The sequence below is a fragment of the Hyla sarda genome, chromosome 5 (assembly GCF_029499605.1).
Source record: "Hyla sarda isolate aHylSar1 chromosome 5, aHylSar1.hap1, whole genome shotgun sequence".
In the NCBI taxonomy this organism is placed as follows: Eukaryota; Metazoa; Chordata; class Amphibia; order Anura; family Hylidae; genus Hyla; species Hyla sarda.
In genome coordinates, this window is record NC_079193.1 from 212,441,503 (window position 1) to 212,456,914 (window position 15,412).

Below are 15,412 nucleotides of genomic sequence, written 5' to 3' on the forward strand. Positions count from 1 at the left end.
GCGGCACCGCGGCGATCTGACATCTTATCCCCTATCCTTTGGATAGGGGATAAGATGTCTAGGGGCGGAGTACCCCTTTAATGCTTATGCAGAATTATAAAACTACATCCCTTCCCCTTTTCCCCTTACACCCTTCCCTTCAATTCCCTGGTTAAACTTGATGGACGTATGTCTTTTTTCAACCATACTAACTATGTAACTATGTATACATTTCTTGTAAGACTAAAATAATTTCAAATTTTTCCATTAAAGTGAATGGACCAGCCGGTGTATACATTGGTATACCTTTTTGACAGAATACAAATATATAGCATAGATGTACTGCACAATTGGGATGAGAATCCTGCCATATAGATATCATTTAAAACATATGCAATACTAGCATAGCTAGAGTTTAAATAACAGGATTTAGGATAACTTTGCTTTTGAAAAGAATGCTCCAGTAAGCCTCAACCTTCATGATCCAGGGAAATCACTTGCATTAAAAGCTGATAAGCTTCAATGATTTTGTTTGCTGGCTAGTTTTTATTTAATTCTTCCCCAATAAGCCAAGAACAAGTAAACATGAATTTTCAAGCCTGTCTTCTTTCTGATGATAAACCTTTAAACATGTGCAGACGACACTGCTGCTGTCCCCCCCCCCCCCCCCATTTCACTCAAACAGCAAAACAATTTATAAAAAGTAGCACCCCTCCGAAATAATGGCCTCCACGTTCTCTGCAATGTCATTACTCCCAAAAAAGTACAACTGTAAAAAGAATATTAGATAATTGAATAATGTTCCCTTTGAGGAAGTTAGTTAATGCTATATTTAAGATCTTAGCTCATATTCACACAGTAGGGGGGAATCAATGTACTTGCACCAATTTTTGGTGTATAGTCTAACTCAAAATCTTCACTTTTTGAACTGCATTCCCCAAAGGTGAATCCTGGCCCATCCTTATCAGTACATCTGCCCCACAATTTTCAGGTAACTGGGAGGTATAATTTTTTAATTCCCTTGAATTTTTTTTTAAATTTTTTTTAATGGGATAAATCTATAAAAAAATAAAAAAAACAATTCCAGCTTTATTTTCCCACCAGGGTATAAATGTTATTAAAAATAAATAAATAAATAAATAAATAACAAAAAAATAAACACATACCATGGTTTTTTTACTGTATTTCTGAGGCTTTGACACAGATAACCTATCCTCGGGCTAGATCCCTCCGGGCACCCCCACTCATCAGTTGAATGCCCATTGAGCTATGAGAAGCACCATTGTGTACCAGGCACAGCTCCATACATATTGTCCCAGCTGTGCCTTGTACTATAGAGAACTTTCAAGTGAAAGGAACAGCGATGCAATAATAAGTACAGTAAGTACAAAAAGTATAGAGAAGCATTGCAGGAATGCCGTTGCCCCTACAGTCAGCTAACAAATCAGATTAACCCCCTTCCCAATCAATGATATTGATGACCTATCCAATATTAAAGTCCTGGAAGACTACTTTATGGAATACCATGGGGATCTCTGCACACAATACTAGAGTGAGAGTGTATGCGTGTTTGTGTGTGTATAGGGTGGGGGAGATGTGTGTGAAAACACTTGTGTGACAATATACTTCCATGCTGTGTTTTGTCATTATCAGTGTTGTCCAAAACAAAGAAGACAAGATTGACATCCTGTCTATAGATAGCCGGCTAAATGGAGTGAGATGAGAATGTTCGCAAACAAACTTCCTCGTATGGTAACAGTCCCAGAGATCAATATTTGGGGTCCAAATGTTAATACAGAGATGAGGACTTTTATAATAAAAAAAAAAAAAAAAAAAAAAAAAAAACTGTTATGAAGAACTAAAATAGATTTTTATAACTTAAACACTAAAGTATATTGGTAAGTTTAAAGACTAAACATAGCGCCCTCTAATCTTCTTCATCCAGGATGATTTAAGTATTATGGGTTTAAAGCAGTTGAGATCACAAGTGTACAGTCTCTCTAGGAGGCGCATGTACTTGAGCCCTTCACTACTGGTTACTCTCACACTGTGAAATCTGAAGCCTAGCTCTATAATTGCCCAGTAATTACTATAGAAAACAGGTATCGGACAAGCTATTAGATTAAAACTACAAGAAATTGGCTTAATAAGTAACCAGAAAAGCTATTCTCTAGTATTACTGCAGCAACTTCAGGAGTCTTGAGACTCTCAGGAATCTGAGCGCACTATTGATTCTCCGTACTATACAAAACCCCTGCTTCTGCAAACTTTACATTGAAGATGGGTAACTGTGACCTAAAAATAAAGACCTAGAAGTAACATTCATTGGAAATAAACTGTGCCCATAGATAAAGTGAGGTCTATACTAGGGATCGACTGATATTGATTTTTTTTTAGGGCCGATACCGATTATCATTGAACTTTGAGGCAGATAGCCGATAACTTACACCGATATTCCGGTATAAGTTATCGGCTATTTCCCCCGGCCCCGCAAAAGCAGCTGCAGATCATTGATTTAAAGCGGGCGCTTTAAATCAATGAACTGCAGCGGCTTTTGCATGTCCAGAGACCGCCGCTGCCCGCTTCTCATTCCCTGCCTGTCCTGGGGTCCTCCCTAGTCCAACCACCACCGCCGCTGCCCCCCCCCCCCCCACCTATCCTCTGGCCAGAGACCGCCGCCACCCACTTCTCTCCCCCTGCCAGTCCTGAGTCCAACCACCACTGCTGCCCCATTGCCTCCCCCATCCCCGGTTTTATAATTACCTGTTCCCTGGGTCCGCACAACTTCTGGGTCCTGAGCTGTCACTGACGGTGACGTCGCGTTGAGGACGTCCCTCGTCATTGCGCAGCGCACAGCAATAGCGCAGGACGCAGCAGGAGCCAGAAGTAGCGCGGATGCCGGGAACAGGTAATTATAAAACTGGGGATGGGGGGGCAATGGGGCAGCGGCAGTCTCTGGTCGGGGGGGCATTATTGGCAAGGTAATTGCCCATACCGATAATGTCCAAAATCATGAATATCGGCCAAACCGATAATCAGTCGATCCCTTGTCTATACTGTGAGCCCGAGAAGAGCAATAATTGAAAGAATTAATAAATCAATTAATTAAATTAATATATATATAAAAAAAAAATGTTCACACAGTATTTGCAGTGAATATTTTTTTCCCATTCTACATCCCTTAAAACAGAAATAGCTTCAGAAGAAAAAGGAAAACATAGATCATAGATGCAGTGGTGCAGTATGGATAGTATAGATAGTATGGATGAAATGACCTCGTCATGCGCGCCTCAAGCAGGAGCCTGCTCCGCTGTACAGTACAGAAGCGGGGAGACTGGATAGGACAGGGATCCTCGTTCCTGTACATACGTTTGAGCCAAGCTATTGGCGTAGCACATCATAGAATGTATGTACAGGAGCAGGGACTCCTGTTTACCACCAGTCAATTTGCTGTGGTGATGCATAAATTTAATCCCCATAAGAATTTTGTGCCAGAGGCAACAACCCCCTCACCCCCCCCGCCCCCCAACACACCACATCTCACCATTGGCCAGATGTACATATACAGAATGTCATTCACTTTCAAAATAGGTTTTATAAGCCACAGCAAAATATAGTAAAGCTTTTAATGTTACTGTGGGCCAATGGTTCTACATTGATTTGTGTGGGTTTGTGGTAAAGCATTTTGCATGTAAATAGGAAAAAGCATTTCCACCATATTTAATAGAATTCTCATTGCGATAATACCATCGTGCATCAGCAGCACATCAAGGTTTTATCAAAAGAAAACTCTAAGTTAAACTTCACCTGGATAAAGTGCACTTTATAAGAAAATACATAAATTTGGCCTTAGAAGAACTTAATATTCTTTTAGCTTTAAAGAAGTAGTGTCGTGAAAGATAACGCAGGGGTCAGACGTCTCCTGGATGGGGCCCCGGCAGTCTGCCGGAAGCGGCCGTTCCGGCCCCCACAGGAAGCCGCGGCCGACACGCCCCCTCCATGAATCTTTAGGGGATACATGGAGGGGGCGTGTCGGCCGCCATGCCCCCTTCCAGCTGACTGCTGGTGCCCCGTTCAGGAAGTCGGAGGTGCCAGCGGTTGGAGAGAGGAGAGTTACAATTTTTATTATATCCTATAAAAAAATATGCTTTAAGGAAAAAATAAATAAATTAAAAGTAAGTGTTAGTGTTACTTATTCCTACAGCCCACATAAGATTCCCAAACCTTACAAACCAGTCCCAGACTATTTGTTGCACCCCTATCAAACCCAAAGCAGTGTGTTCTGAACATTTCTCTACTATTAGTGATGTTTCCGACAAATCAGCTTCAACAAATGACTGCTCAATGCCTGCTTATAATATCACATCCCAATGACCGGCATCATGTCATGGTCACAATATATTCTACAATGCTCACTTCACCTGTAAGTGGTTTGAGTCTTGAGGCTGATGGGTGTATAGGCACTATATATTTTTTTTTATTCATGGAGTTTTTACATATTAACACATTTTGTTACTATCTATATTCTCCTCTTGAGCAAGACTAGTTGTATATTTTATTATAATTTTATTATAATATATCTATCACACACCTGAAAGCAAATAAAAAGGAGAGAAGTTCACTTAGTCTTTGCATTGTGTGTCTGTGGGTGCCACACTAAGTATGGACAACAGAGAGAGAGGAGAAGAGAACTGTCTGAGGACTTGAGAACCAAAATTGTGGAAAAATATCAACAATCTTCAGAGATCTAGATTTGCCTTTTCCTACAGAGCGCAACATTATCAAAAAGTTTGTGTTTTCCTGGGCGTGGACAGAAGAGAAAAATTGATGAAAGGTGTCAACACAAGATAGTCCAGAAGGTGGATAAGCAGCCCCAAACAGGTTCCAAAAGATATTCAAGCTGTCCTGCAGGCTCAGGGAGCATCAGTGTCAGCACAAACTATCCGTCGACATTTTAATGAAATGAAAAACCATGGCAGGAGACCCACGAGGACCCCACTGCTGACACAGAGACATAAAAAACAAGACTACATTTCTCCAAAATAAACTTTAATAAGCCAAAATCCTTCTTGGAAAAATTCTTCTGGACAGATGAGAGCAAGATAGAGCTTTTTGGTAAAACACATCATTCTACTCTTTACCGAAAATGGAATGAGGCCTACAAAGAAAAGAACACAGTACCTACAGTAAAATATGGTGGAGGTTCAGTGATGTTTTGGAGTTGTTTTGCTGCCTCTGGCACTGGGTGCCTTGAATGTGTGCAAGGCATCATGAAATCTGAGGATTACCAATGGATTTTGGGTTGCACTGTACAGCCTAGTGTCAGAAAGCTGGGTTTGCATCCAAGATCTTGGGTCTTCCAGCAGGGCAATGACCCCAAACATACGTCAAAAGCACCCAGAAATGGATGGCAACAAAGCGCTGGAGAGTTCTGAAGTGGCCAGCAATGAGTCCAGATCTAAATTCAATTGAACACCAGTGGAGAGATCTTAAAATTGTTGTTGGGAAAAGGCGCCCTTCCAATAAGAGAGACCTGGAGCAGTTTGCAAAGGAAGAGTGGTCCAACATTCCGGCTGAGAGGTGTAAGAAGCTTATTGATTGTTATAGGAAGCAACTGATTTCAGTTATTTTTTCCAAAGGGTGTGCAACCAAATATTAAGTTAAGGGTGCCAATAATTTTGTCCAACCCATTTTTGGAGTTTGGTGTGACATGTCACACCAAATGTCCAATTTGCTTTTTTCCCTCCTTTTTTTGGTTTAGTTCCAATACACACAAAAGGAATAAATGTGTATAGCAAAACATGTGTTACTGCAATCCTTTTCTGTGAGAAATAGTTAATTTTCTAGAAAAATTCACTGTATATATATATGTGTGTAATATATATATATATATATATATATATATATATATATATATATATACACATATATACATATACACATATATATATATAAACACACACACACACACACACACACACACACACAACCCAGTGCTTTGTTTCACCATCTGCCTTGGATAAAGCCATCAGCGAAATAGGTGTCAGTGGTCTGTGAAGTGGTCTGTATGGTGTATCCTTACTCTCTGTTACTTATGCTTGTGGGTCTTGCATGTTCACATATATTTTTTGCATTTTGCTACTTATTCTCTCTTACCATATTGGGATTGATACTGGCATTAGTGCACATTATATGATTTTGCCTCCCCCTTTCTGTGTGTCTTACCTACACCTCACGTGCATATTAATTGTACATTCACTATACTGACCACCTCATATCTTGTATTTCCTCATATGTATATTTTGCCAGCTACATTCCATGTACTATGGGGGAGATTTATCATTGCTTTTAGAGCATTTTATTTTTTTGTCTATGTTTTGGCACAGTTCAGGCGCAAGCAGCATATATAATATAGACAGTTTCACTCTTTTTGCCTATCCATAGAGTTTTTTCTTTTTGACCATGCAGTGGTCACGTATCATGGTGATTCTCGGCTTTAACACCTTAAACACTGCAAATCAAATTTGAATAAAATTCAAGTAAAAATGCCCCAGCAGCACTGTGAAAGTACCGCATTTATCGGGGTATACCATGCACCGGCCTATAACACGCACCCTCATTTTACCAAGGATATTTGGGTAAAAAAGTTTTTTACCCAAATATCCATGGTAAAATGAGGGTGCGTGTGTGCACGTGTATACCCTGATACACCCCCAGGAAAGGCAGGGGAAGAGAGGCCGTCGCTGCCGGCTTCTCTCCCCCTGCCTTTCCTGGGGTCTAGAGCCCTGCTGCCGGCCCTTCTCTCCCCCTGGCTATCGGCGCCGCTGCCCGTTCTGTCCCCCTGACTATCGGTGCCGGCGCCCCATTGCCGACGCCGATAGCCAGGGGGAGAGAAGCGGCGCCGACAGACAGGGGGAGAGAAGGGGCAGCGGCACCCATTGCCGGCGCCGCTGCCCCGTTGCCTCCCCCCATCCCCGGTGGCAAAATTACCTGGCATGACGCGCCGTGCAGCGCATAGCAACGACGCAGGGGACGCACACCGGAGGCCTGAAGCAGCGCGGACCCGACCCCGGCAACAGGTAATTTTGCCACCGGGGATGGGGGGAGGCAACGGGGCAGCGGCGCCGGCAATGGGTGCCGCTGCCCCTTCTCTCCCCCTGTCTGTCGGCGTCGCTTCTCTCCCCCTGGCTATGGGCGCCGGCAATGGGGCGCCGGCACCGATAGTCAGGGGGACAGAACGGGCAGCGGCGCCGATAGCCAGGGGGAGAGAAGGGCCGGCAGCAGGGCTCTAGCCCCCAGGAAAGGCAGGGGGAGAGAAGCCGGCAGCGACGGCCTCTCTCCCCCTGCCTTTCCTGGGGGTGTATCGGCGTATAACACGCACATAGACTTTAGGCTAAAAATTTTAGCCTAAAAAGTGCGTGTTATACGCAGATAAATACGGTAAGTAAAAACACCTAACCTGCCAAAGTTAGGACCCGGGAAAGTGTCTACTTCCCTCCCTCACAAGTGTCTAGAAAAAGTGTATGTAGTAGAGCTTTTCCCACCACAGCAGAGCTGCACAAAATTCATCATCCTGCTGCACCTTCTTGATAAATAAGATGCACGCTAGTCAAACCCACCACTCAAATAAACATGGGAAAATAGCTCTACCGTAGACATTCTCTGAGAAATCTGGGCCTTTGTATTTTATAATATGTGGGTTTTATGATTTTATTATTCAGTTTGGTATAACATATTTTGGTTATTATTATAGCAGGTGTTGTTATACCTATGGTATGCTTCCAGGTTTTTGGATAGTAACATTATAGGTTATATAAGAATATTTGTAATAATCAGTCATAAATACATTATTCCCATATTTATACTGTAACCTTATCCAAGGTTCAGATACAAGATATAATTGTGTTCATGTCCATCCGATTTTTCAAGCTAACAGAAAACGTGTATCTTAAAGCCCTGTAGTAAATGATGTTATTGCACATTAATCATTTCTTCACGAGAAAGATCCGAAAATTCAGGTCATACTTTCCTTCCTAAACCATTTTATCACATTCTTTTACAGCGGTAAGCCTGTCAAGCTAGAGATACCGCAACATTTTAAGACACAATAGAGGACACATCAGCAATAAACCAGCACGGGAAGCAGTGACACTGAGCCACCAAGAACACATCTGCATTGTATGCTAGGATAAACAATTCTAAATGTATCGAGCTCTTTTCACATCACGTTTGTGGTTCTGTTCACACATTCTGTTGCTCAAACTAGCAGCTTTCTCATTACATTGCTAGGTGCTGGCTGTTTACTGTATAGTGCATTTCACGTTAGAGCAGGCCTCCAAACTGTTATATAGTGCTGTAGAGAAAGTTCTTTTCCTTCCAGAAATTAGCCATTTTGCTAATTCTTTTTCTCATGTGGGGAGATTTATCAAAACCTGTGCAGAGGAAGAGTGGTGTAGTTGCCTATAGCAACCAATCAGATTGCTTCTTTCATTTTCCACAGGCCTCTAAAGAGGCCTGTGGAAAATGAAAGAAGCAATCTGATTGGTTGCTATGGGCAACTACACCACTCTTCCTCTGCACAGGTTTTGATAAATCTCCCCCATGGAGTACTGCACGGCATGCAAGATTCCATATAAGAGTTTGGGGCTGGAGGGGGTCTCGTCAAAGAGGCACACTACTCCCCTAGTCCCTGGGGAGCTGTTCCAGAAATATACTCAATATAAAGATACTTATCGCCTAGGTTTTTATTTTTTTATGATACTTATCCTTTAAGCAAGAAAATAAAAATGCTAACCTACTATATGCAACAATACTGTTTAAGTGTTTTGGTCTCTATATTTTAACTACCGAGTGTCCTGCTTGCCTTACAGTTCTGTGCTGGACTATTGGATAGCCTCTTAAATAAACTTTTCCTGTGTTGATAAAATCAGGAAATGTCTGGTTTCCCTAGATTTCACATTTACAGACTTTGCAGTTAAAATAGGAGTGCAACCCCCCCTCCATCACCATAAGGCTAGGTTTCCACTAGTTTTTTCTGGGGGGGTTTTCTGTGAAAAAAACGCAGGAAGAAAAACCACCAGTGCAATTTCCTGCGTCTGACATTTTAGCATTTGAGTGAAAATTGCATTTTTGGCCCCTTTGGCATTTTTTTTCTTAAAAATTTGTTGGGTACCAAAAAAATATATATATATATATATAAAAAAGATGGGAATTTTTTTTATTTAAATGTATTTATTTATTTAAAATACATTATTAATAAAGTGTGTGTGTGTTTCCCATTTTTTTTCTCATTTTTTTTTTTTTTTTTGGGTAGTACTACTACTCCCAGCATGGAACAGACTGTTCCATGATGGGAGTAGTAGTACCTGTACTAATAGACATATCACCTGCTGTGATAGTCCATAATATAGCAGAGATGCGGAGCGACTCTATACAACGCTCCGCATCTCTGCTCTGTACTCCGGCCGGCCAGTGACGTGAATAGAACATCACTCATTCATATTTTCCGCCCAGAGTGGGGATTGGCCAGATGGTTGCATCCAATCACCGCTCTCAGAGGGAAATATGAATGAGCGATGTTCTATTCACATCACAGAGTACAGAGCAGAGATGTGGAGCGCAGAAGAAAGCCGCTCTGCATCTCTGCAATAGATAGGACGATTGCATCGAGTGTCAGGAGTGATACCCGCTGTGATCTGTCCTTAACTGCAGGTACTACTACTCCCAACATGAAGCACACTCTGCTCCATGCTGAGAGCTGTATTACCTGCATTAATAGGCAGATCGCAGCGAGTGTAACTTCTGACACCTGTTGCGATCATTCTATTAATGCAGGTATTACAGCTCCTAGCATGGAGCAGAGTGTGCTCCATGTTGGGAGCAGTAGTACCTGCAGTTAAGGAAAGATCACAGCGCATGTCACTCCTGACACCCGCTGTGATCCTCCTGTATAATATATAGATGCGGGCGGCCACTCTTCCATTTACATATATACACACCTATTCATATTTCCCACAGAGAGTTGTGATTGGCTGGAACCAATAGGTGTATATATACGGCAGTGCAGGGGACCATAGAAGAGCGGCCGACCGCATCTATACATTATACAGAAGGATCGCAACAGACCCGGGACGATATGTCAATTAGTACATGTACTACTACTCCCATCATGGAACAGTGTGTTCCATGCTGGGAGTAGTAGTACTACCTAAAAAAAAATAAAAAATTAAGAATAAAAAGTGAAAAACACACACACACACACTAGATTTTTATTATTTGCGGCTATATTTTTTAGTGCCCTGCCCGCACACATAAATTGATCCCTGTTTAAAAATGTATAAAAATGTCATTATAAAAAAGATAAATTTAGTTAAATACAATTTTTTCCATCACTACTGTATCTTTTTTATTATTTATTATTAATCAGTTCTGGCATTTGGCATGTTTTACGTTTACACTGTTCACCGTGTGGGATATATTACATTTTAATAGTTCAGATAATTCCGCATGTGGCCATACCAAATATGTTTATTTTTATTTATTTTTATCTTTTTTGTAAAGTGGGAAAAGGTCATTTTTATTTTTGTTAGGGAAGGGGAGCTTCTTCAAAATATTTTAAAAACATTTTTATTATTTATTTCACCATTTTTAAGCCCTTCACGAACCCTCGAATTTTGATTTGTGGCTTAGGTTTTCTTCGTGCTTACCTTCTAAGACCATAACTTTTTTAATTTCTCCCTGACAAAGTTTTATTAGAGCTTATTTTTGTTGGACAAGTGGTACATTTCATTAGTACACTTTATTGTATATAACGTACTAAGAAACCAGAAAATGAAATTATATGTAGTGCAAAATTGAAAAAATAAAATGAAATTGCGCAATTTTGCGTGTCCATCATTTTTTTGGAGATCAAAATACAATAAAACTGACATGCTAACTTTAGTCTATTACTTTTTATATTTTTCCCCATAACCGTTTTCTTGGGTTATTTTATTTGGGATAAAGCAATTTTGGTGTTTGGAATTTTTTTTGCATTTATGCTGTTGACCATGCAGGATCAGGAATGTAATCATTTAATAGTTCGGACAATTATGCATGCAGTGATGGGTTTATTTAATAACTACTTAAGGGTACGTTCACACGAACGCAGATCTGATGCGCAGAAATTGATGCACAGGATTTTCTGCTGCAGATTTCAATGTAAACTAAGTGATTGAGCACAGCTTCTAATCTGCAGTTACAAATCCTGCGCATCAAATCTGTGCAGGATCCTGTGCGTGTGAACGAAAAAATGATAAGGCACAGGTAATGCCTCGGGCTTCCCCAGAAACCCATCGGCACCCTGCGATTACATCAGAAGGATGCGGATGGGACCACCAAGATGACCGGCATTTAATGTTTAAATGCTGCAATTGCTATTGAGCGATCTTCCATGTCAGTCACTGCCTTCAGATGTCAGCTGATGATAGCCATGGATCCGACTCAAATGCCCTTACCTGTCCCATCACACACACTTACGTCAAGGGTCGGAAAGGGGTTACGTCTTCAAAGGGTAATATCATATGCAATCACTAGATTACATTTGTACAATACTTTGCTATTACATAGCATTTAACAGTGAGATCAGTGCTTTACTGATACAACCTGCCTCTAGGAGATATTTTAGATAATGTACTTAATATTAAGAGATACCAATAGGGTTGAACACAACTGAATATTCCTGCTAGCCTCCCTCCCATAGACTAGTAGCTCACACCACTCTAAGTTAAATTGAATTCCCAGATGGAGACAGCATAGCAGATACAAGCAATTTGTGATCTAATTGTCTGTAACAAGCATATCGCCACCATGAGCTATGAGCCATTTTAATTTCATTTTCTATTAGAACTACGCAAGACATAGGTGAAATCAAACTATAATAATCATAAGGGACAGCACCAAAGCTTCCATAAATGTCTTCAAGCCACTGAAATATAGCTATGTAATTTAGAATCTTATTAAACTGGGATAACAGATTTCATATATAACCATAAACTCATAAGACATTAGCACAGCAGAATCCATCCTCTAAAGAAAAGATTCATCAACGGCATGAAAAAAAAAAAAAACACATGCGGGCAGATATTTAACAAATAGACATAGTAACTTATGTGTGACATTTAAGTATCTTAACTGGATTTCAAGCCGTAAATATAAATAGTCAAATATTAGAATCATATACAGAGAATAGTGAGAGATACTTACTCAGTGCATATAAACAAAGGAATATCCCGGCAAGACAGAATCCTTCAAAAAACCTGAGAGTGCTGAACATTGTCACATTAACTGAAAGCGCCACAGAAAGTCCAAAAATAAGATTGAAGATGACAGAAAAGAGCAGCACAAGACGTCGGCCGATCCTAAAGAAATGAGAGGGTAATGAATCAGAAAGTTATAAAGAACATACAATGCAAAACACAGAAAAAAAAGGTTTAATAGAAAAATGCTTTTATTCAGAGTAAACTGTCAAGCTTTGTAATGGTCCAAACTAAAACGCATTTCGGGGTGTTCAGTGTGCCCCTTCCTCAGGCTTAAGGAAATATAAGCCCCTATTGGCACTGGAGACAAAACTGTAGTCACAGATCACAGCTCTACCATGATGGAGCAGAGTTAAAAAGCATCCAAACAAGATCTGAGAATAAATAAATAGCAGGTAACCAAGACAATCAATATCTACATACATCAACATTCTGTTCCTGAGAAATTGGTACATTTGACACCAAATATAGATTTACTTAAATGGGCACTGTCAGATACAAAAACGTTTGATATGCTGTAAAGCATGAATAACCAATAGGTTTTGCTATTGCTTTAATTAGACATTTTTCAGTATTTCATACTGAAAAAGCCAGTCAAACAACTGCCCCCCCCCCCTGCCTGCTTGGACACATACTAGTCCTGCTGTGTAGGATACTAGTCCTGCTGAGGGAAAATCCTCCCACTTGTGTCCCCCTACTGTCAGTGAGGAGAGAGAGAGATAGAAATATATAAAAAATGTTGGATCTGACAAGTACGCTTTAAAGAGTACCTCTCATCAAACCATATTTTCCCTAATTACTCCTAACACCCTTTCTGCCCTTTAAAAAAAATTCCGAGCTTTAAAAAGCTCTGTATCATACCTTTCCTCTTGCTCACATTGTGTGAGCTCCCGACAGTAGAAAGTCGGCGTTCCTCAGCAGGCGCAACATCACTGAAGCCTGAGAGAGCAGTGCCTTGCCATGCCCCGCACACACACTTAAACATATGATCATGTCAATTCCACTGTATTTTTTATAGGGCTGCTATTAAACAAAAGTTATATATTTTTTGCTAACTGGGTTTATAGGACCCTGTAATATGCTTAAAGTGAGCCTGTCATTTCAGAGGAATTTTCAGAATGTGTACTATTTCTGATCATTATATAACTATAACCAGATTTGTACTCTACAGGAACAATCTCTAATTTTCAGTTGTCCCTGAGTAGAGCATCTATGTTCGCTGTGATACACTGAACAAACAGAATAGAGGATCCTGATCCCCTGTCTGTATATCAGAAGCAGCATGAAGACATTATATAATAATACAGGGCAGTTCAAGTTGTGAAACTAGCATTGTTGTGAGATCCTACATGTACTATAAACTCATGTAGTCTCACTGCAGTCTGTGCTTCTGGGTCTCCTCAGCCACTCCCTCCCATCCCCTCCCCCAAAATATCTAGTATGGGCAGCATGTAAATTGACCCTTCAGTGAACTGATATGTCTCCTGGGGGCAGGGAAGGAGCCTGATGAGCAGAACAAGAAGCATTTTTCTCTGATAAGATATATTACAAGGATACATTAAGGGGTGGATTTATCAAGCAATCTGTATTGCCTAGAGCAACCAATCACAGCTCAGGTTTCATTTTACCAGGCAATATAAGAAATAAAAATTGAGCGGTGATTAGTTGCTATGAGTAACAAAGAGTATTACTATAAGACAGCTTGCATTCACTTAGCCCCAGCCTGAAAGGTAACCTGTCGTTGTGAGAAGTTCTTTTTACTACCAGTACAAAAAAAGATCACCCTTTAATGTTTCATATATTTAAACAACTTCTGAAGAAACTCTATAGTAACAACATGTAGTATAAAGTGTACAAAGATAACTGAAGCGAGTCTCCTGACTGTTCAGTCTAATAAAGCTCATCCTTTGTGAGAATCTACAGAATGCTATAATATACTATAAGAGGACTGAACAAGTCTTAACCTCCCTTATTATCCTCATCTCGGACTCCTACACAATTGCAATGTTTGACCATATAATTGTAAATTAAATTATCAGTTTCTCAGTAAGGAGCCTACAATCATTTTGTTCAGTGACATTCCTTATGTGTTATTAAACGTGACTACTCCTTTAAGCACTCTGTGGAAAACATGTTTATTTGCATTTTTAACTTAAATGATATCTTGTGTTCTTGTTAAATCCTGTGTTTTCCTTGGTAGAGTCATTTTCTGGTTGCCTAGTAACCACAATACTGTACATGCGTATTGGGGAATAACTGCAGTCTTGCTTCTCTTCATCTCTGGGCAGCAAGGCGATGGAAAACTATTTGAGGTTCCTATTATGAAGGACATCTTCAAGGTCAGAAGGGGCAAGGACTATGACCTAAGGGAAGATGTGTTTCAAATGTGACTCCAAATAGCACTTGGCTAATCTACTGTATGAAGACCTTGTAAAAATGTCACACAACTGAAGAATACGCTTGGAGATCCATCCTCTGCAGCAGCACCAGCCACATAACAAAGGAGGCCATAGAAGAACATTATAACTGCAACTAAATGAAACTGCAGAATGTTCATGTTTACAAGCTATGCACACTTCTCAAGACATTTTTGCTTTAAACTATTACATTGCACTTATTATGGTTGTAAAATTATATTTATATATATATATATATATATATATATATATATATATATTCTCAAATTCTCATCTGCAGCCTGCATAATTTTACGTATAGCACAGGATTAAATTAATCAGAAGAGCTGCCATCTGACAGCTTAGTCTCCAGCCGATCTCCATCTTCCCCTGAACAATTTTCATACCTGATTTATGATCAGACTAAAGGACATTTGGTCAAAAATGATTGTTCAGGAGAAGAGAGAAAAGAGATGGAGCCAAGCCATCAGGCAGCTTAATTTTAGCATATTACATTACATTAATTCCACAAACAAGATTTCTTATGTCACTAGCTGAGTACCCGGCGTTGCCTGGTTTTTCCTTCCTAATCCTTGTTGGGGAGAACAATAAATTTGACTTCATATCCCGTCCTCATATATTGTTGTCATATCCCGACCTCCCATCCAGACCCGTAATATGTGCACCAGGTATTGAAATAGCTCCAGCCGTACAGAAATTATATGGGAACATACATTTCCC

The 15,412-nt window shown here is 40.2% G+C and overlaps 1 protein-coding gene across 1 annotated transcript in view; it reads right to left on the reverse strand.

The window, feature by feature from the left end:
* Positions 1–15,412, reverse strand: part of SLC22A23 (solute carrier family 22 member 23) — a 142,305-nt gene that overhangs the window by 77,434 nt on the left and 49,459 nt on the right. The window contains exon 3 of the mRNA XM_056521066.1: positions 12,223–12,377. Coding sequence (XP_056377041.1) covers positions 12,223–12,377 — 155 coding nt within the window. The remainder of the gene's footprint in view (positions 1–12,222; positions 12,378–15,412) is intronic.